Genomic DNA, 21,672 nt, shown 5'->3' with positions numbered 1-21,672 from the left:
AACCCCGGACTTATCAACCTACCTAGGAATTGACTCTCTCAGAGGTGTATTAATTCATCTCCAAGTATTTGATTTTCCAAGTAGCTTTCTGTTACTGATTTCTAACTTAATTTCACTGTGGTTTAAGAGCATGCTTTGTATAACTTCTTTTAAATTTTTTAACATGCGGTTTGTGACCAAGAATGTTGTCTTGATAAATGTCATGTGTGTTTGAGAAGAATGTATTCCACTGTTGTTGGAAGAAGTATTCTAGAGATTTCAATTAGACCAGTTGATTGATGGTACTGTTGAGCTTACGTAGGTTCTTACTGATTTCCTGACTGCTGGACGTGTCCATTTCTGACAGAAGGCAGTTGAAGTCCCCAACAAAAATAGTGGAATTCATCTATTACTCTTTGCAGTTCTGTCAGTTTTTCCTCCATGTATTTTGTTGCTTTGTCATTAGGTACAAACACATTAAAGATTGTTCTTTTTGGAGAACTGACTCATTTATTACTATGTAGTGCTCCCTGATTCATCCCTGATAATTTTCCTTGCTTTAAAGTCTACTTGCCTGAATTATGTAGCTACTCCAGCTTTGTCCAGATTAGTGTTAATATGGTATATGGATCCTAACCCTCCTTTTCACTCCTTCCCTCCTCAATCCTGTCTACTCTATTGATGACTCCATCTAAGCATTCATTTAATAGCATTTTTGATTTCTAGAATTTCCTTTTGATTTCCTAGAACGTTCATCTCTCTGCTTATTATCCAACTGCATGTTGTATACTTTTTTCATTAGCACTCTAAACATACTAACCATAGTCATTTTAAATTCTCCAATCCTTGCCATATATGTATCTGAATTTCATGCTTGGTTTGTCTTTTAGAACTGTGCCTTTTGTCGTTTAGTATGCTGTGTAGTTTTTGTTGTTGCTGTTCAAAGTTGGTCATGATATCCAGTTGGACTGGGTAAAACAAAGTCCATTGAGTAGCCCTCGGATGATGTGGCAGTAATGTGGGATGGCAACAGTCTAGTCTTTTGATTAGGTCTTAGTCTATTACCAATCATGAGATCCTGGTATGTAACCTTCACAACTGCTTCTCAGTCTTACTCCCTGCTCCTCTCCCCCCATTTAGGTGAGAAAGAAAGGCTGGTAGGGGCTAGAGTTGGGTATTTCTCTTACGCCAGTTGGTTCTGCTCTGGTAAAATCCGGTGTAATTAGGCTCTACCAAGAGTTAGTTCCCTTTGACACCAGGATTTTGTTAAGAGAATTTGGGGGGCATATTTCAAAATGGTTACTTTCCCTCCCCTTGTTAGAAGAACAAGATTTTTCTCCAACATTCACTGTAAAAATCTGGTGGGGCTTCTGGAAGTCAAAGTTTGTTCCTGTCCTGATCTCCAGGAGTTTTTAACTCTCAAGTTAGTCCATGCTCAGTCTCTAGTAATTAGTCAATTTCCCTTTAGGTATTTTTATGATGCTGGGCCCAGCAGGGGTTTCCAGGTGGTTTCTCCTCCAGGAAAACTAGAGATTCTCTATATTTGTCTGTATCTCAAGTTTTCAGATGATGGTTTTATCCTGTACCTCCGTTCTCATGGATCGAAGAACATCAATTTTCAGTTTTTCAATTTTTTTTTGTATATTAGGTGGAAGTTAAGACCTCATTATTTTTCCTTTAACTTGGGACAATATATGTTTCTTAACACATTTTAATGGTATCAATACAATCATCAGGTGATGCCTCAGAGACTGATAAGCATGTCATGTGAGGTATTAAAATTAAAACCAAGAATCTCACCACATTGATCATTTTCCACACAGATCTAATATAAAATTCTGCTTGACATTACTGTTAAAATTTGGATCTAGACCAACTATTGTCAAGCAGGAATCCTACTTGCTGGTGGAAAAGAAATATGGGCGGGGGGAGGGGGCGGGGAGGGGGCAGTCTTCCCAGATGGCACTAGTGGTAAAGAACTTGCCTGCCAATGCAGAGACCTAAGAGATGTGGGTTCAGTCCCTGAGTTGGGAAGATCCTCTGGAGGAGGGCATGGCAACCCATTCCAGTATTCTTGCCTGGAGAATCCTATGGGCAGAAGATGCTGGTGGGCTATCATCTTTAGGCTTGCAAAGAGTCAGACATGACTGAAGCGACTTAGCATGCATGCATGTTGGGAGTAGAATAAAGGACACTCTTTAAGTAGCAATATTCACATGTTTATTGAGCAGTAAAATATATATGGTCAACATTGTTACTTTCATTTGCATATGGAAGAGTTGGGCCTTATACAAACCTGTACTTGACTTTTTATCAAGAGTACTTGTCATCAAATTACTCGTATCTAGGCTTTTGCAGGTCTGGAATTTTCTCTCCATTGGATAGGAGTATATGGTTGGAATTCCAGTTGATAACATTTTTATTTAAAATTTAAAAAGTAAAAACAGAATCAACATGGTCAAGTTGTCTTATTAGTCTTAAGGATTTCTGGATTTCGTCCTTGGAGGAGATCAGGATCTTCCCAAGGCCTGGGTCCTCGAACATTTTTCCAGTCATCAAAGGTGGAATCCTTTATTTTCTACAGAGCCACAAAAATTAGAGCATAAATATTAGTATAGGAGCCCTGTGAGTTTGGCTAGGACCTAACTGAATAAATGAGTAGAAAGAATTCAATAGACCCCCACTTATAATTCTAGTAAACAAATCAACTGCATGTCAAGCTTAATAATTAAAGAAATATTGTATTTCTTTATAGGATCTGGAATTTTTCTTGCTATTGAAATTACTGCCTATCTTTCCCCTCATCAGAATAAAACTATTAAAAAAGGAACAGAATCTACATGTTTTTTAAAAATTTTTTATTTTGTTGAATTACGGTTGATTTACAATGTTGTGTTAATTTTTGCTATGGCAAAAGTTCTGCAGTTATACATATATATGTATACATACACACACATATTCTTTTCCATGATGGATTATCACAGAATATGGAATATACGTTCCTGTGCATATACAGTAGGATCTTGTTGTTTACACAGTCTGTATATAATACTTTGTATCTGCTAATCTCGAATTCTCAATCCTTCCATCCCCCACCTGCCCCCACCTTGGCAAGCCAAAAGTCTGTTCTCTATATCAGAGTGTGTTTCTATTTTGTCAATATGTTCATTTGTGTCATATGTTAGATTCCACATATAGGTGATACCATATGGCATCTGTCTTTCTCTTTCTGACTTACTTCCCATAGTATGATGATCTCCAGATCCATCCATGTTGCTGCAAATAGTGTCATTCTTTTTTTATGGCTGAGCAGTATTTCATTGTACATATGTACCACATTGTCTTTACCCATTCATTTGTCAATAGTCATTTAAGTTATTTCCATGTCTTGCCTATTGTGACTAGTACAACTATGAACATAGGGGTACATATATTTTCCTGAATTATAGTTTTCTCCAGATATATATTCAGGAGTGGGATTGCTGAATCATATGGGAACTCTATTTTTAGTTTTTTGAAGAACCTCCATATTGTTTTCCATAGTAGCTGCACCAATTTACAATCCCACCAACAGTGCAGGAGGGTTATCTTTTCTCTAAACCAGATTCGGCATTTATCTGTAGATTATTTTTTAATGATCGCCATTCTGATCTATGTGAGGTGGTTCCTCTTTGTTCCAAGTCATTCTGACTTATATTTCTTGAATAATTTACATGTTTTATTTCTGAGAGCACAAAGGGAAGAAGCTGAGAAAACGAAATTCCACCTCAGCACTGATCCGGAAGAGTAATGATTAGCACAGGTACTGGCAGTAAATGAAAGGAAGAGACCAAAGGTGGAGACTGTACAGAGTCTGCTAGAAGGGAGAGATATCACAAAGATTTGTTCCACACCTGAGAAATGAGCCTGGCCTTAAGAATGAAAAGCAATTCCCTATAGCAGCTGTGAGCAAAGCCCTTCTGGGGCAATAAAAACTAGTTTCACGTAGAGTTTGCATCACCGTATCTTTAGTTAGCTGTACCTCTGGAGCACAGGAATGAAAACAGGAAAAAAGGGAAGAACATAAACATTTCTTTATCCTCTCACACCACTCTGACAGTAACTTTCATATATGTGCTTTGGTTATTCTGGAATAATTAACTGAACAAGATAGAAAAAGAAACAGAGAACACAGGACAGCTTACATCCAGTGACAGAGGAAATGATATAAATTGACCTTGACACTTGGATACTAAACATTACTCTTTTACCAATAAGCTATATAACCCTGTGCAAGTGATTTGAGTTATCTGGGCACTAATTTTCTCATAAGTAATAATGAAAAGACAAGACCAAACGGTCTGCATGACTTCTTCAGCTCTCACATTCTATGGTTTCTAAAAGAACTATAGGGAACATCTACTTCCAGACAAACCCTTCATAGCCCATATACTGCTTATGTACTGAGAGGTACCAAGTTAGAAGTTTAAGAGAAAATAATGGGGAAATAGTGAATAATGATTCTCTAAATTTCTCTTAGAGCTTTACCAAAAGTTTAAATCTACAAAGGTGAACAAATTTCTACTAATTCAAGAAGAGAGTAAGTTATCTTCAAGTATAGTTATGAAATGCTCCAAAGTTAAAAAAAGGTTTTAAGAAAGAACAATGGCCTTCACTCAGATAATGTAAGACATATGTGCTCAAAAGAATTTAAGAACAACTGTTAGATGGGATGCAAGGCTGACTGAATTACTTCACGCAAAAGTGGTCCAGTTTCAAACTAAACTAAAACAAAAATAGCAAACGACCCAGTGGTCCAGGCTTTAGCTCTGACAAGATCCTCTCGGGAAAACAATTCAGAGAAGGAGTCCCACAAAGTTCAGGGGATTTAAGAAACCTCAAAGCCTTTCCACAGATCCTCCCTTACAGAGTGTAAAATCAAGCTCAAAATGACCAGCCAATAACTGGACTGCTAAAATGAGAATCAACCGCTCTTCACAAGTCTCTTCAATATTTACTATTCCCAATGCCCACATTTCAATAAAAAAGGACCACACATAAAAAGAAAAGGGAAAATATGATAAGAGAGGGAGAATATCCTCCTTCCCAACATCCTATAATTAAACATGCTATTAACTCCTTGATTTTGTTAATCAGATAGCTGGAAAAATGACACTTCATTATAATGTTAATTAACATTCCTATTATAAGTTGAGCATCTCTTTATATGTTTTAAAAATGCTATTTATTTCTTTGTCTCTGAACTCATTACACGTTTTGCCCATGTTTCCACTGCCCACTGAGTTGTTGAAATTGTATACTGATTTGCTCTTTATATTTAAATTAATCCATTCATCATGATAAGGATAAACAATATTTTTAGGATTTCTCATCTACCTACTGACTTTATATTACACATTTTTTTTTAGGTGGTACCTTTGAATATTTACTTTTAAAGCATCTCTATTTCTCATCGCATTTAAATAGGCTTTTCTGACTCAAGAACACAAAAAAGAAATTTCATTTTTAGCCTTTTGGGTTTTTTTATTTTTAAATTCTTGATCCATCCAGAATTTATTCATAATATATGAAAAATAGATCCATGTTTATTGCCTTCTCAAACAACCACATAGTTGTTCCAATAATGTATATTTAAGGTAATTTTTTTTCTGTACTGGTAATAATTTGAATTTACCTTAAGGCAGATAGAACCAGTCACAGACTAGGAATGTTGCTACATTAGCACACTATACCTCGTATTCCGATTCCAATGACACTTTATTCATTTTCAGCTTTTTTTCTAACTCAGGATCAATCTGTAGAAAAATAAAAGCAGCCATAAGTTACTTAAGTTTGTTAGATTCCATTTGCAATTTAGAAAGTTAATATAAGCATGGCTCAGATGGCATGGCAGATTACAAAAATGTGGGAAAATCCCCACAATCTATCAAATTGTATGACAACTAATATCTCAATAGTACTATAACCACTACTACAACTAATAGCAGCCAAAAATTTACCAAGCACCTGCTATATGCCACATATTTTGACATTTATTATTTCCTATAACTCACAAAAAAGTATATGACCTAAGTATTATTATTTGATCAACGCAAGGATAATGGAACACAGGGAGTTTGAATGACTTGTCAAAGAGGCACAACTTGGCTTTGAAGCTTGGCCCTCTGCCTCCAGTTGCTGTTGTTCAGTCACTAAGTCATGTCTGACTCTTTGCAACCCCATGGACTACAGCACGCCAGGTTTCCTTGTCCTTCACTATCTCCTGCAGTTTGCTCAAACTGATGTCCATTGATTCAGTGATGCCATCCAACCACCTCATCCACTGTTGCCCCCTTCTCCTCCTGCCTTCAATCTTTCCCACCATCAGGGTCTTTTCCAATGAGTCAGCTCTTCATGTAAGGTGGCCAAACTACTGGAGCTTTGTTTTCAGCATCAGTCCTTCCATGAATATTCAAAGTTAATATCCTTTATGACTGACTGGTTTGATCTCCTTGCTGTCCAAGGGACTCTCAAGAGTCTTCCCCAGCACCACAGTTAAAAAGCATCTATTCTTAACAGCTCAGCTTTTTTATGATCCAACTCTCACATCTGTACATGACTATTGGATGAACCACAGCTTTGACTATATGGACCTTTGTTGGCAAAGTAATGCTTCTCCATTTTAATATGCTATCCAGGTTTGTTATAGTTTTTCTTCCAAACAGTAAGCATCTTTTAATTTCATTGCTGCAGTCACCATCTGCAGTGATTTTGGAGCCCAAGAAAATAAAATCTGCCACTGCTTCCATTTTTTTCCCCATCTACTTGCCATGAAGTGATGGGACCAGATGCCATGGTCTTAGTTTTTTGAATGTTGAGTTTTAAGCAAGGTCTTTCACCTTCACCAAGGTCTTTAGTTCCTCTTCACTTTCTGCTATTAGGGTGGTATCATCTGCATATCTGAGGTTATCAATATTTCTCCCGGCAATCTTGATTTCAGCTTGTACTTCATCCAGCCAAGGATTTCACATGATATACTCTGCATTTAAGTTAAACAAGCAGGGTGACAACATACAGTTTTGATCTACTCCTTTCCCAATTTTGAACCAGTCCATTGTTTCATGTCAGTTCTAACTGATGCTTCTTGAGCTGCACACAGGTTTTTCAGGAGGCAGGTAAGGTGGTCTGGTAGTCCCATCTCTTTAAGAATTTTCCCTCTTGACTCTCCCTTAATCTCAGCCTCTCAACCCTTGTAATTCCTGTCAACCTCAACCAATCTTCTCAATTCCTCTCAAAGTTAGTCCACCTTACCCTCTCAACCTTGTTTGAACTCAACCTTACCCAAACACTGACTCTCAACTTCACCAGAGTCTGACTTCTCAGTATCAACCAACCTGGACCTCCCACTCTCAGTAGGTCTTGTCCTCTGATCCTGCTCAGCTAATCTTTGTCTTCTCAGCCTCCTTCCACAGACCTTGACCAATCTCATCCTCTCAATCAACCTCATTTCTCTCAACTTTGTTCCCTTTACTCTGACCCCATCCTCTAGACCTCTTCTGTTATTGCAATCTCCCTCATTCTCCCTTGCTGTGAAACTTTACCCAGTCCTTAAAACCAAAGCCTCAAGTCATCCCATATTTATTTAGATTTTAATACTGTATATATCACTATCAACTTGCTGCTACAAATTCTTTTAGAATCCATTCATTTCTATTGTCATTGCCAATGTTTTACTTCAGATTCCAGTACTGTTCATCTATATTACTGCCAAAGTATCTTAACAGGTCTCTCTATCTCCAGCTGAAACACTCTCTTCCCTCCTATCTTGCTCCCCTAATCTCCATCCATCCTGTACTCTTGCCAGAGAGTTCTAAACTGAAATCTGACCATATGCCCAATAGTCCCTCTATGTTATATAATACTAATCATTTTCATCATAGCTATCATTTAACTCTTATCATTCTTGAAGCCTTAATTCAAAGGTTGATACCTCTAGCAGACCTCTGGCATCCCTTTCCCAAATCTCAACCATATATCTCTCCTTGAAGTTCTAGCAATGTGTTATGTAAAATTCTAATCTAGCATTTCACTAGGCATTGTTATATTGTATGTTTGGATACATTTTTATATTAGAAGTCTCCCAACCTTGCTTATGGGGCTTTCTGGGTAGCTCAGCTGGTAAAGAATCCGCCTGCAACGCAGAAGACCCCAGTTTGATCCCTGGGTCAAAAGTTCCCCTGGAGAAAGGATAGCCTACCCACTCCAGTATTCTTGCTGAGAGAATCCCAATGGACAGAGGAGCCTGGTGGGCTGCAGTCCATGGGGTCGCAAAGAGTCAGACATGACAGGGTGACTAAGTATAGCACAGCACAGCCTTGATTATGCTATAAGCTTTATAAGAACCAGTTTCTTGAATCTTTATTGGTAGGATATAAGACATGATAAATTCATGACAAAGATGCAATTATTTTTCAAATACGTATATGACATCCCATTTCCAAAAGTCAGATTACTATAAGTTTCATCTTAGAGCAAAAGGGCAAAAAGTCCTTAATAAAATAATTGGGATGGTAACAGAAACTTTAAAACTCAGTTGATAACTGGTTTATTCCCTCAAAGAAACCATATATTCCTTTTTAATTTAATATTTATTCTAATACTGTCTTTAACACTAGCTAGAATTGGTATTTCTCTTAAACCATAAGATTAATTGAAAAAACTGAGTAAGCTTTCAATACTCTACTTACCCACCAACATTACTGAGGTCTGCTAATGAAATACAGCTGACTCTTGAACAACACGAGTTTGTTCTTTGAGAGTCCACTTATACAAGGATTTTCCTCAATAAATATACACTTGGCCTGCCATATCTGTGGGTTCCACAAGCATGGATTCAGCCAGCTGCAGATTGTAAAGTACTGTAGTATTTATTGAAAAAAGTCCATGGTACCAGTGGAACAGCACAGTCTAAACCTCTGTTGTTCCAGAGTTAACTGTACTTGGGAAAAAAACAAGTATCAGATGTGTGCCACAAACTAAAGCTATATACTTCTGAATGAATTAACCAGAATTCTTCTGTAACAACAGACCTGAATTTGGTAGTAATTACACAAACTAGTAAATGTAACAAAAAAGAAGCAGACTCACAAATACAGCAAACAAACTAGTCCTACAATAAAAGCAAACTATGAAAAAGACCCCTATAAATCCGTTATCTATGTCTCTTTCTCCACATATTCATACAAATACCATGTATTCGTGGAATCTAAAAAAACACAACAAACTAGTAAATATAACAAAAAGGAACAGTGAAAGAAAGTGAAGTTGCTCAGCTGTGTCCAACTCTTTGCGACCCCATGGACTGTAGCCCACCAGGCTCCTCTGTCCATGGAATTTTTCAGGCAAGAGTATTGGGAGTGGGTTGCCATTTCCTTCTCCAGGGGATCTTCCCGATCTGGGGATCAAAACTGGGTCTCACGCATTGCAGGCAGATGCTTTACCATCTGAGCCACCAGGGAAGCCCAACAAAAAAGATGCAGATGCACATATACAGAAAGAAACTAGTGGTTACCAGTAGGGGCAGGGGACAGGCAATACAGGGGTAAAGTGGTGGAAAGTATAAACTACTGGGTGTACGAAAGGCTCAAGGATATATTGCACATCATGGGGAATATAGCTAATATTCTGTAATAACTCTAAATGGAAAGTCATCTTTAAAAATTGCACAGGACTTCCCTGGTGGTCCAGTGGTTAAGAATCTGCCTGCCAAAGCAGAGGACATAGGTTCAATCCTTGGTCCAGGAAGATTCCACATGCTGTGGAGCAACTAAGGCCATGTGCCACACGTGCTCTAGAACCCGTGCTCCTCAACAACAGAAGCCGTGCACCGCAACTGGAGAGCAGCGCCTGCCCACTGCAACTAGTGAAAGTCCCTGCACAGCAATGAAGACACAGCACAATCAAAATGAATGCAGACATAAAAATTTAAAAGACATATATATAAAACTTTTAAAGAAATGTTTTATGAAAGAGCAAAAGGACATCTCTCGTGGTCCAGTGACTCCACACTCCCAATGCAGGGGCCCTGGGTTCAATCCCTGCTCAGGGAAATAGATCCCATATATTGCAACTACGACTCAGTGCAGCCAAATAAATAAATATTTTTTTAAAAAGCGAGATAAAATTCAGACAGCTTAGTATTTTAAGTATCCATGTCTCATAAACCAAAATATACAAATATACATGTCAAACTCCAATGAGTTCTTACTTTAATCTTCACAGCATCATAACGAATTTGAGAAAACTCACGAAGACCAAAAGAACCTCCAACAATCAGCAACTGAAACAAAACAGAGAAACAATTAAAATAGAAGGGCAGAATTCAGCATATCTATATATTACTTATCTAAATGCCAAGGATGGCAGATTATACAAAATCCTATAGATTATTTTTCCTGGTGAGTTACCATTCATTTTTTCAGAGCAAATGTAGTATAAACTATAACTGGGAAACATTTTAGCATATTAGCAAATACCAAAATCACTAATTTATACCTGTACTTGATCCTATGATTTAAATACCAGATCACAATCATTGTATCAGTTAATTCTTATAAAAGACCTATGAACTAAGGGAAGACTATACACTTAGTATATGAGAAAGTAAAAGCACACCAACTAAATGGCAATCTTGATTCCAGCCTGTGCTTCATCCAACCCAGCATTTCACATAACGTACTCTGCATATAAGTGAAATAAGCAGGGTGACAATATAGTGTCGATGCACTCCTTTCCCAATTTGGAACCAATCTGCTGTTCAATGTCTGGTTCTGACTGTTCCTTCTTGACCTCCATACAGACTTCTCAGGGGGCAGGTAAGGTGATCTGGTATTCCTACCTCTTGAAGAATTTTCCACAGTTTGTAGTGATCCACACAGGCAAAGGCTTTGGTGTAGTCAATAAAGCAGAAGTAAATGCTTTTCTGGAACCCTCCTGCTTTTTCAATGATCCTACAAATGTTGGCAATTTGATCTCTGCTTTCTCTGCCTTTTCTAAATCTAGCTTGAACAGCTATTAGTTCTCGGTTTATGTACTGTTGAAGCCTCACTTAGAGAATTTTGAGCATTACTTAGCTAGCCTGTGAGATGAGTGCAATGGTGCAACAGTTTGAACATTCTTTGGCATTGCCTTTCTTTGGGACTGGAATGAAAACTGACCTTTCCCAGTCTTGTGGCCACTGCTGAGTTTTCCATATTTGCTGGTATACTGAGTGCAGCACCTTCACAGCATCATCTTTTAGGACTTGAAATAGTTCACCCATGTTGCTGGCATCCAAAATAAAGCAACATTTCCTTTCCACTAACTTTATTTTTTTATTGGCTTTTGAGCTGCAAGCAGCCAGATCCTACTTTTGGTTACATATACATATGAACAGAATGGTCCACGTGCCAATAGCTGTGTGTAAGTTCAGGAGATTTCTGAGAAGATCCTTCCTACACACTCAACAATGGCTAACTTTGAGGCTCTGAGCAAATAAGTAAAACTTTAAGGCAGAGTTGTAACCTGCCTGAGTATTGAAGGAATGCCCTAGCACACAGAGCCCCTTGACAAAGACTGAATCCAGGTGTTTAAGGAAACCTCTGCCCAATATAAAGAAAAACACATTCTCTTAAAAATGGGCAAAAAACTTGAATAGACAGTTCCTCAAAGATATACAGATAACCAATAATCAATCATAAGAAAGGATGTCCTGTATCATTAGTCATTGTGCTGTGCTTAGTTGCTCAGTTGTGCCTGACTCTTTGCAACCCCATGGACTATAGCCTGCCAGGCTCCTCTGTCCATGGGATTCTCCAGGCAAGAATACTGGAGTGGGTTGCCATGCCCTCCTCCAGGGGATCTTCCCAAACCAGGGATCGAACTCAGGTCTCCCACATTGCAGGTAGATTTTCTACTGTCTGAGCCATCAGGGAAGCCCAAGAATATTGGAGAGGGTAGGCTATCCCTTCTTCAGGGATCTTCCCAATCCAGGAATCAAACCAGGGTCTCCTGCATTGCAGGCAGATTCTTCACCAGCTGAGCTACCAGGAGAGAAATGCAAATCAAAACCACTTCACATCTCCTTGTAAGGGTTTAATTATTTTTGTGGACACTGACAACTGTTTATAAGAACGTGGAAAAATCAGAAGCCTCATATGCTGCTGGGGGGAATGTAAAATGATGCACTTTTTGAGAAACAGTTTGACAGTTCCTCAAAATGCTAAACATGGAGCTATCATATGATGCAGCAATTCTACTAGTAGGCATTTATCCAAGAGAAATGAAAACACATCCATATAAAAATCTGTACATGAATGTTCATAGCACCATTATTCATAACAGCCAAGAAATGAAAAAAAAAAAAAACAACTAATGCTTATCAATGGACAATATTCCAACTGATGGAATACTATCTAGTCACTAAAAGGGTATGACACTTTGACACCGGTTAGATGAATGAACCTTGAAAACATTATGCTAAGTGAACAAAGTCACTCACAAAAGACCACAGATTGTACTATTCTATTACATCTATAGACAGATGATTAGTGGTTACCTAAGACGGAAGAGTAGAGGAGAACAGGAAGTGGCTACAAGTGAGTTTGGTGATTCCTTTGAAGTGAAGTGAAGTCACTCAGTCGTGTCCGACTTTTTGTGACCCCATGGACAGTAGCCAACCAGGCTCCTCTGTCCATGAAATTTTCCAGGCAAGAATACTGGAGTGGGTTGCCATTTCCTTCTCCAGGGGATCTTCCCGACCCAGGGATCAAACCCGGGTCTCCCGCATTGTAGGCAGATGCTTTACCATCTGAGCCACCAGGGAACTGGGTGATGAAAATGTTTTAAAATTAGATTGTGATGATAGTTTCCAAACAATGAATATACTAAAATCATCTTCAGACATTAAATGGTCGGAATTTTAGTATGCAGAAACCAGTAATGACTGGTCAGATTAGAAAGGTAAATTCTGGGGACTAAATGGGCAGTGCACAAATTGAAACAACAAATACATTCTCTTTTCCAAGTGGTTGGGGAAAGAAGGGAAGGAGAGTACTGTTAGCCTATACCTGGTACTCTAAGTCCTCTTCTGTTTGTTGTTGAATAAATATTCTTGTGAAGCAAGCACTAACATTTATGTAAGAGATTAAAAAAAAAAAGAGAGAGAGTAAAACAGCTGGCTTAAAATTCAACATTCAAAAAACTAAGATAATGGCACCCGGTCCCATCACTGCATGGCACATAGATGGGGAGAAAATGGAAACAGTAACAGACTTTATTTTCTTGGGCTCCAAAATCACTGTGGACAGTGACTGCAGTCACGAAATTAAAAGACACTTGCTCCTCGGGAGAAAAGCAATGACAAACCTAGACAACATATTAAGAAGCAAAGAAATCACTTTGCTGACAAAGGTCCACTTAGTCAAAACTATGGTTTTTCCAGTAGTCATGTATGGATGTGAGAGTTGGACCATAAAGAAGGCTGAGCATTAAAGAATTAATGCTTTCAAACTGTGGTGCTAGAGAAGACCCCTGAGAGTCCCTTGTCCAGCAAGGAGACCAAACCAGTCAATCTTAAAAGAAATCAACCCTGAAATATTCATTGGAAGGACTGATGCTGAAGCTGAATTTCCAATACTGTGGCCACCCAATGTGAAGGGCCAACTCATTGGAAAAAAACCCTGCTGCTGGGAAAGACTGAAGGCAGAAAAAGGGAGTGACAGAAGATAAGACAGTTGGATGGCATCAGTGACTCAATGGACATGAATTTGAATAAGCTCCAAGAGATGGAGAAGGACAGGGAAGCCTGGCATGCTGCAGTTCATGGGGTTACAAAGAGTCAGACACGACTGAGCAAATGAACAATGACAACAAAGAGAGAAAATAATTTCAACTTTAAGTATAGTAGTATGCTATAGTAATATAGTAAATATGGAATATCCAACTGATATATGATGAAGACCATGCATCATCTGAGCTCTTTCTAGTACTGTTGGGTTTAGAGAACTGAGTTCAACATTTTCCCCTACAGAATTAGTTACTTGTCTAGGACCCTTTGTGTGGATCACAACAAACTGTGGAAAATTCTTTTTAAGAGATGGGAATACCAAACCACCTTACCTGCCCCCTGAGAAATCTGTATGCAGATCAAGAAGCAACAATTAGAACTGGACATGGTTCCAGAACTGGTTCCAAATTGGGAAATGAGTATGTCAAGGCTGTATACTGTCACCCTGCTTTTTCAACTTATATGCAGAGTACATCACGCAAAATGCCCGGCTGGAAGAAGCACAAGCTGGAATCAAGATATTCCAATGAGACTTTTCCATCAAGGTTATTCCAATATCAATAACCTCAGATATGCAGTTGACACCACTCTTATAGCAGAAAGCGAAGAAGAACTAAAGAGCCTCTTGATGAAGGTGAAAACGGAGAGTGAATAAACTGGCTCAAAACACATCGTTCAAAAAACGAAGATCATGGCATTTGGTCCCATCCTTTAATGGCAAATAGATGGGGAAACAATGGAAACAGTGACAGACTTTTTCATGGGCTCCAAAAATCACTGTCGATGGTAACTGCAGCCCTGAAATTAAAAAATGCTTGCTCCTTGGTAGAAAAGCTACGACAAACATAGACAATGTACTAAAAAGCAAAGAGATCACTTTGTGGACAAAGGTCCATATAGCCAACAGAGGACCCACATTTTGAAACAGTATAGACCTAGGTCCAGTGTAGTACAGATTCAGTATAGACACAGTATAGACCAGTATAGAAAAATACACTTAGGAAGAAGTCTACTGTGGTAGTCTTGTCTTATAAAACAAATGAGGGAATCCCTAGAAGGTACTTTTATACTTTAATACTAGTGGTTTTAAGAGCTTAGCTTTGACAACTTTGAAAGATAACAAACAAAACTAAACTATCTTCCAGTGGGACATGCAGGTGACCTCAACTTGCACTGACAATCACGTTTCTGAATGGACCTCTATTTTGTGGAAGGGGAATCCACAAGGAGGATAGTTTTTACACAGTCCCTGTTGGCTATGCAAATATAATTCTGCGTTGTCTTATAAATGATTTTGTTTAAACGTTTAAAAAGATAAAAAGGAGTTTTTAAAGATTAAAAAGAAATCCACATTCATCAAAAAAGAACTAAAAAAACACATTACTTTTCTAAGGTCGCTACTTTCCTTTAGTCCTGGTTAAATGCAAAATCTGGTAACTTTTCCTGTACCAAATTCTCATAAAAGCAATAAACTATTTAAAAACTGTTCACCTGCTTTATTTAAATTATTTCATTTACTATGACATCAAGGCTTGTTGAAACAAACTACGTTGCCAAGGTCAAACAGAAAAGAAAGTGTGGTTTCACTGGATTCCAACTCCGGTTGGTGTTAAGTATTAAGCATTAACTTGAATCTTCAAGACGAACAGGATCTTCTGAGAACTCCATGTAGGAGTGGATACAAACAAAGAAACGCCAAAACTACTTGCAAGGTGCTTTAAAAATATCAACCATAATGCAGCGACTATCTTTGCAGGGCTGCTACTCTGTGCTACATTTAACTCACAAGGTTTTTTTTTTTTTTTTAACTCATAACAACCCTGGAAGAATTAAGCCAATTCACACTAGTGAAATGAAACCTGAGGATGCCCAAAACTGTAGTTAAATTAAGTGAATATAACTAGTTTCAATGATCAGAGTTATATTCAAGCTGTAGCGTGGCAGACGGGAGGTTGGGGTCGGGGAATGAGAGTTTAGTAATCATCCAGGCTCTAGCTAAGGCCTGGTTCGGGTTAAAAACTGGTTCAGAAGCACATCCAGGTTAACTACCAAAGGTAAGACAAGGACCTGAGATCGAACTACCAACGCGGGGAGTGACTAGGAAACTAGGACTGCCTAAAGGCCAGCCACAGTCTAGCACAGGCTGCGGTTCCTCGCCTCACACACTACAGGTTCACCGCACTCACGTCCCAGCCAATCTTGAGGTCCCACCCTCTCGGAATCCCTCCTCCCCACCCGCCTCCAGCACACACTTTACGCTCCGCTGCGCTCACCAACATGGGAACTCCGTAGCGAAGGGTCTTATTCTTGCGCAGGGCGCGCCTCACCGCGTAGGCGAACATGACTGAACTGTCCGAGTCGTTTAGACGCCAAACAAGCTCAGCGTGTCCTTCCGAATCTCAGTAGCTCCGCTACGAAGACGTCCTTGACTCACCTCTTTTCCTTGGCCTTCCAGTGCCGGTTCTTTCTAAGATCGACCTCCGGCAGGCAAAAGCAATAGATCCGTAGTAACACACTCTAGCTTCCCCCCGGAAATTCGAGTGCGAGCAATTTAGTTCCGGCAAGCTGGTGTCCCCTTGGGACTTGAGACTGGTTGTGTGTCCGTGCTTTGTCGCTCAGGCTCAGTCGTGTCCGACTCTTTGGACGTCATGGACTGTAGCTAGACAGGTTCTGTCCATGGGGATTCTCCATGCAAGAATACTGGAGTGGGTTGCCATGCCCTTCTTCAGGGGATCTTCCCAACCCAGGGATGAACCCAGGTCTCCTACAGTTGCAGGCAGATTCTTTACCGCTTGAGCCACCAGGGAAGCCCAGTCATGTTTGTACTAATTGTCAAAGGATGTGGAACCTGTATTTATCTCCCATGTTCTGGGTCTCTTCTTAGAACACTTCCTGGCACATAAAATCAGCTCAATAAAAGTGGGTTTAAAAAACCTACTTTAAAGCCAGTACTCTAACCTCTGCAGTAATTTGCGGAGTTGTTCATTTTCTCAGTCATATCCCGATTTTGCAACCCCATGAACTGCAGCACGCCAGTCTTCCCTGTCCTTCATCATCTCCTGGAGCTTGCTCAAAGTCATGTCCATTGAGTCGGTGATGCTGTCCAACCATCCCATCCTCTGTCATCCCCTTCTCCTCCTGCCTTCAATCTTTCCCAGCATCAGGGTCTTTTTCCAGTGAGTCAGTTCTTCATATCAGGTGGCCAAAGTATTGGGAGTTTCAGCTTCATCATCAGTCCTTCCAATGAATATTCAGGACTGATTTCCTTTAGGATTGACTGGTTTGATCTCCTTGCAGTCCAAGGGACTCTCAAGAGTCTTCTCCAACACTGCAGTTTGAAAGCATCTGTTCTTTGGCACTCAGCCTTTTTTCTAGTCCAACTCTCACATCTGTACATGACTACTGGAAAACCATTGCTTTGACTATATGGACTTTTGTCAGCAGAGTAATGTCTCTACTTTTTAATCCACTGCCTAGGTTTGTCATAGCTTTTCTTCCAAGGAGCAAGTGTCTTTTAATTACATGGCTGCAGTGATGGGTATTGTCACCCTGCTTATTTAACTTATATGCAGAGTACATCATGAGAAATGCTGGGCTGGAAGAAGCACATGCTGGAATCAAGATTGCCAGGAGAAATATCAATAACCTCAGATATGCAGATGACATCACCCTTATGGCAGAAACTGAAGAGGAACTAAAAACCCTCTTCATGAAAGTGAAAGAGGAGAGTGAAAAAGTTGGCTTAAAGCTCAACATTCAGAAAACGAAGATCATGGCATTTGGTCCTAACCCTTCATGGCAAATAGATGGAGAAACAGTGGAAACAGTGTCAGACTTTATTTTGGAGGCTGGGGGGGGGGGGCTCCAAAATCACTGCAGAGGGGATTGCAGCCATGAAATTAAAAGACGCTTACTCCTTGGAAGGAAAGTTATGACCAACCTAGATAGCATATTCAACAGCAGAGACATTACTTTGCCAACAAAGGTCCATCTAGTCAAGGCTATGGTTTTTCCAATGGTCATGTATGGATGTGAGAGTTGGACTGTGAAGAAAGCTGAGCGCCGAAGAATTGATGCTTTTGAATTGTGGTGTTGGAGAAGACTCTTGAGAGTCCCTTGGACTGAGGAGATCCAACCAGTCCATCCTAAAGGAGACCAGTCCTGGCTGTTTTTTGGAAGGACTGATGCTGAGGCAGAAACTCCAATACTTTGGCCACCTGATGCAAAGAGTTGATTCACTGGAAAAGACCCTGATGCTGGGAGGGGTTGGGGGCAGGAGGAGAGGGGGACGACAGAGGATGAGATGGCTGGATGGCATCACCGACTCGATGCATGTGAGTTTGGGTGAACTCCAGGAGTTGGTGATGGACAGGGAGGCCTGGCATGCTGCGATTCATGGAGTCGCAAAGAGTCAGACACAACTGAGCGACTGAACTGAACTGAACTGAGTGATGGGTAGCTTAATAAAAATGAGGATTAAAAGTGCCATGAAAATTCAGGTTGAATGCTAATTGGTGTTGTGTCTTGCTATCTGTGAATCTTTAATACTCGTGCTTTTACTGCCAGATATTGTGCAGTCATCAGTTGTTTATGAATGTCTAGTTTCCACTCATTCCACAACCATCCAGTACACCTTTTGGGGAGTCATTAGAAGGCTCGAAAAACACAGAGATGAAAATATATGCTCCCTGCCTTAAAGAAGCTGGCATACTAATAGGCACACATGAACCGTCTAGCTTGGGAAACAGCCCCTCACGTGTGCTGTTTGCATTGATGAGTCAGGGAAAGCCTCACCTATTATCACCTCAAACTGCACTTGACCAGTGAGACTTTTCTAGGTGACCTATAGAGGTCAGCAGGGACTTGGTTCCCTGGTGGCTCAGACAGTAAATAATCTGCCTGCAGTGTGGGAGTCCCGGGTTCTATCCCTAGGTCAGGAAGATCCCCTGGAGGAGGGCATGGCAACCCACTCCAGTATTCTTGCCTTGAGAATCCCATGGACAGAGGAGCCTGGTGGGTCCCAAAGAGTCAGACACGACTGAAGCAACTATGCACGAGGCCATGCAGAGTTAGAGAGTGTAAAACTGAGAAAAAAGCTTAAGATCACCCATGTTTGACTGAGATCCTCCTTTTACAAAAAGGATAAATGAGGCCAGAGAAGAAAGGGGACATGCCCAAGGTCACAGAGCTGGTTAGTGGAAGATTCTGGACTGAAATCCAGTTACTCTGACCACCAGGTAAAGACAGTCCTTCTGTTTACTTTCAGTTTTAAGGGTGAGTGGGAACCATTATTTTTTCCCAAGTGTGATAAACTCTGCATGTCTCTGTGAGCATAGGTGAGGAAACAAGCCTCTGAGAGTTCACATTTGTAACAAATGTTAAAAACAGTGTTTTTGGCATTTGTAACAATGCAAGGTGAACACCCACTAAGAATGCTTATTGAATGAACAGATGGATGTGTGTGAACAAGGAGAAGGGGAGTGGCCATATGTACAATGTTATCTATGACTCAACACAAACAGACAAGCTAGGGACACATTAATGTTAGGACACATTGATGTTTGTCCCCTGAGTACAAAGCCTGGGTGAGGGAGAGTGGATCTGTGGGTAAGTGATGTCTGTAAGTACCAGGTGTGTAGGGAGTCCAGTCTGTGATCCCAGGATTAGCCTTACCCTCCTGGGGCTCCATTTCATTATCTTCCTGAACATTAAATAACTAGATTAGATCTCTAAGGATTATCTCAGATCTGTGTCAGATCACAGACCTCAAGGAGGGAATGGATTTCATTTCACTGACATGTCTCATGGTCTTGTGACACTGTACCCTTTTGTGTATGTGGGAGCCGGGGGCGAGGGGGGCGGGGGTCTCTTGCCAAAAATTGATTTGGGTAGAAAAGGAGCATTCCTACCTCTTAACATCCAGTGCGTCTGGCTCCACTCCCAAATCCCAAGGCCCATTTCTCTCCTCTGTTCATGAGAAATGAGAACTTGGAAAAAAGCTAAAGGGTTCAGTTTTGAACTGCCTGTAGCTGATGAGACAATCTTGAAATAACCTGTGGGCTGTTTAAATTTTTAGCACCTAGCTGGCCATTTATTTCATTTCATATCCCAGTCCATATCTAGTGAAATCAAAGTCCTGTGACTATTTACTCTCTCAACTGTCATGAAGTGGCCCCCTCCCCCAGATGGAGCTGATTTCTTTGATTACATTTCACACTGCCATTCTGAGGCCACCTGCCACTATTCAGGACTAGATCTGCACCCAAGCTTCCGTGCTGCTGCGTCAGGCAGACAACGAGGCACAGGGGAGGGGAGTGGAAAAAGAATACCAGTGGAGAACAGTTCATCTCTTTTGGAATCTAGTTTCTGGCACTTGACAAGTCAGTTAAGGAGAGTAAGTGACTAAAGGTTTGCTGGACAAATTCTGCTACCTGCCTCCAACATTTGAGAGCAGGCTTAGCTGCTCTAGCTGGATCTGTGATCCCTAGCACAAGGAACTATAATACCATGACTGGAGGGCATCCTTGGTGCTGAGTTAAATTACAATTTGTTTCCTGAGAAATGAGAATTAACCTGAGCTTAATTCCTATCTGTAGAAAGTAAAAATCAGATTAACTAAAAGGTTATACACCCTGACTCCCCATGACTTCACTGACATTCTTGTAGGGAATGGGCTCATTTAAGTTCATCTTGATCTCATCAACTAATGGATTGTTGTTGTTGTGTAGTCACTCAGTCGTATCCTATTCCTTGCGACCCCATGGACTGTAGCCCGCCAGGCTCCTCTGTCTATGGGATTCTCCAGGCAAAAATACTGGAGTGGGTTGCCATTTCCTTCTCCAGGGGGTCTTCCCAATCCAGGGATCAAACCCATCTCCTGCATTGATATGTGGATTCTTTACCACTGAGCCACCAGGGACGCTCCCAACTTATGGACGTGAGATTTAAATTCAGGTTCCAGCCCTTCTGCTCAGCTTGGTTCTGTGGTGCATCGCAGGGCACAGAATCACACCCGGTACTGGGGACCAGCCTCCTGATAGGCACAAGGTTACAGCGGGAATGTAAGTTCTGTGAAGAAAAAGGTGCTAGCAATGGAAACATTCAGTCTGAGGCTGCTCAGGATGAGGTGGACTGAAATACGGTCCCCAACTTTGGGAACTTGGCAAAGCAATCACTGATCAGTTTTTGTGTGTATCACCTATGAGTTAAGGAAAGGCACAAAACGCACTTCATTGGCAGCAGAAACATTAGAGATCCTGGACTGATAAAATGTTAGGAAGTCACCAGTCAGACAGACCAGTGGGTTTCTTCTTTGGACAAATTCCAGGAGAAAAGGAGATGGAAAGGATTAATTCATGTGCTGATTCACTGAGTGATTGTAAAGAACAATATTGCATAGGAATCTGGAATGTCAGGTACATGAATCAGGGTAAATTGGAAGTGGTCAAACAGGAGATGGCAAGAGGGAACATTGACATCTTAGCAATCAGTGAACTAAAATGAATGGAAATGGCAAATTTAATTCAGATGACCATTATATCTACTACTGTGGGCAAGAATCGCTTAGAAGAAACGTAGTAGCCCTCATAGTCAACAGAAGAGTCTGAAATGCAGTACTTGAGTGCAGTCTCAAAAAGGACAGAATGATGTCGGCTGATTACCATTCAAGATCACTCTAACACAAGTCTATGCCCCAAGCAATAATGCCGAAGAAAGCTTAAATTGATGAGTTCTATGAAGACCTACAAGACCTTATAGAGCTAACACCAAAGAAGGTGTCCTTTTCATCATGGGGGGATTGGAATGCAAAAGTAGGAAATCAACAGTTACCTGGAGTAACAGGCAAGTTTGGCCTTGGAGTACAAAATGAAGCAGGAAAAAGGCTAACA

General features: G+C 40.4%; 1 protein-coding gene across 2 annotated transcripts in view; it reads right to left on the bottom strand.

Annotated features, from left to right (window-relative positions):
• Positions 1-2,176: 2,176 nt before the first annotated feature.
• The window catches only part of COX16 (cytochrome c oxidase assembly factor COX16), a 41,058-nt gene continuing 21,562 nt past the window's right edge, over positions 2,177-21,672 (bottom strand). Inside the window, exons 1-4 of one of the 2 annotated variants that reach the window (XM_069596925.1) lie at positions 16,057-17,025; positions 10,226-10,297; positions 5,712-5,774; positions 2,177-2,557 (exon numbers count right to left, since the gene is read on the bottom strand). In XM_069596925.1, coding sequence (XP_069453026.1) covers positions 2,438-2,557; positions 5,712-5,774; positions 10,226-10,297; positions 16,057-16,125 — 324 coding nt within the window. In that variant the 5' untranslated portion in view covers positions 16,126-17,025 and the 3' untranslated portion in view covers positions 2,177-2,437. Of the gene's footprint in view, positions 2,558-5,711; positions 5,775-10,225; positions 10,298-16,056; positions 17,026-21,672 lie in introns of those variants that run through there. The other variant, XM_069596924.1, reaches the window with a different exon arrangement.

This window comes from Ovis canadensis, chromosome 7 (genome assembly GCF_042477335.2).
Source record: "Ovis canadensis isolate MfBH-ARS-UI-01 breed Bighorn chromosome 7, ARS-UI_OviCan_v2, whole genome shotgun sequence".
NCBI lineage: Eukaryota > Metazoa > Chordata > Mammalia > Artiodactyla > Bovidae > Ovis > Ovis canadensis.
This window is presented reverse-complemented; position numbering and strand designations above follow the sequence as displayed.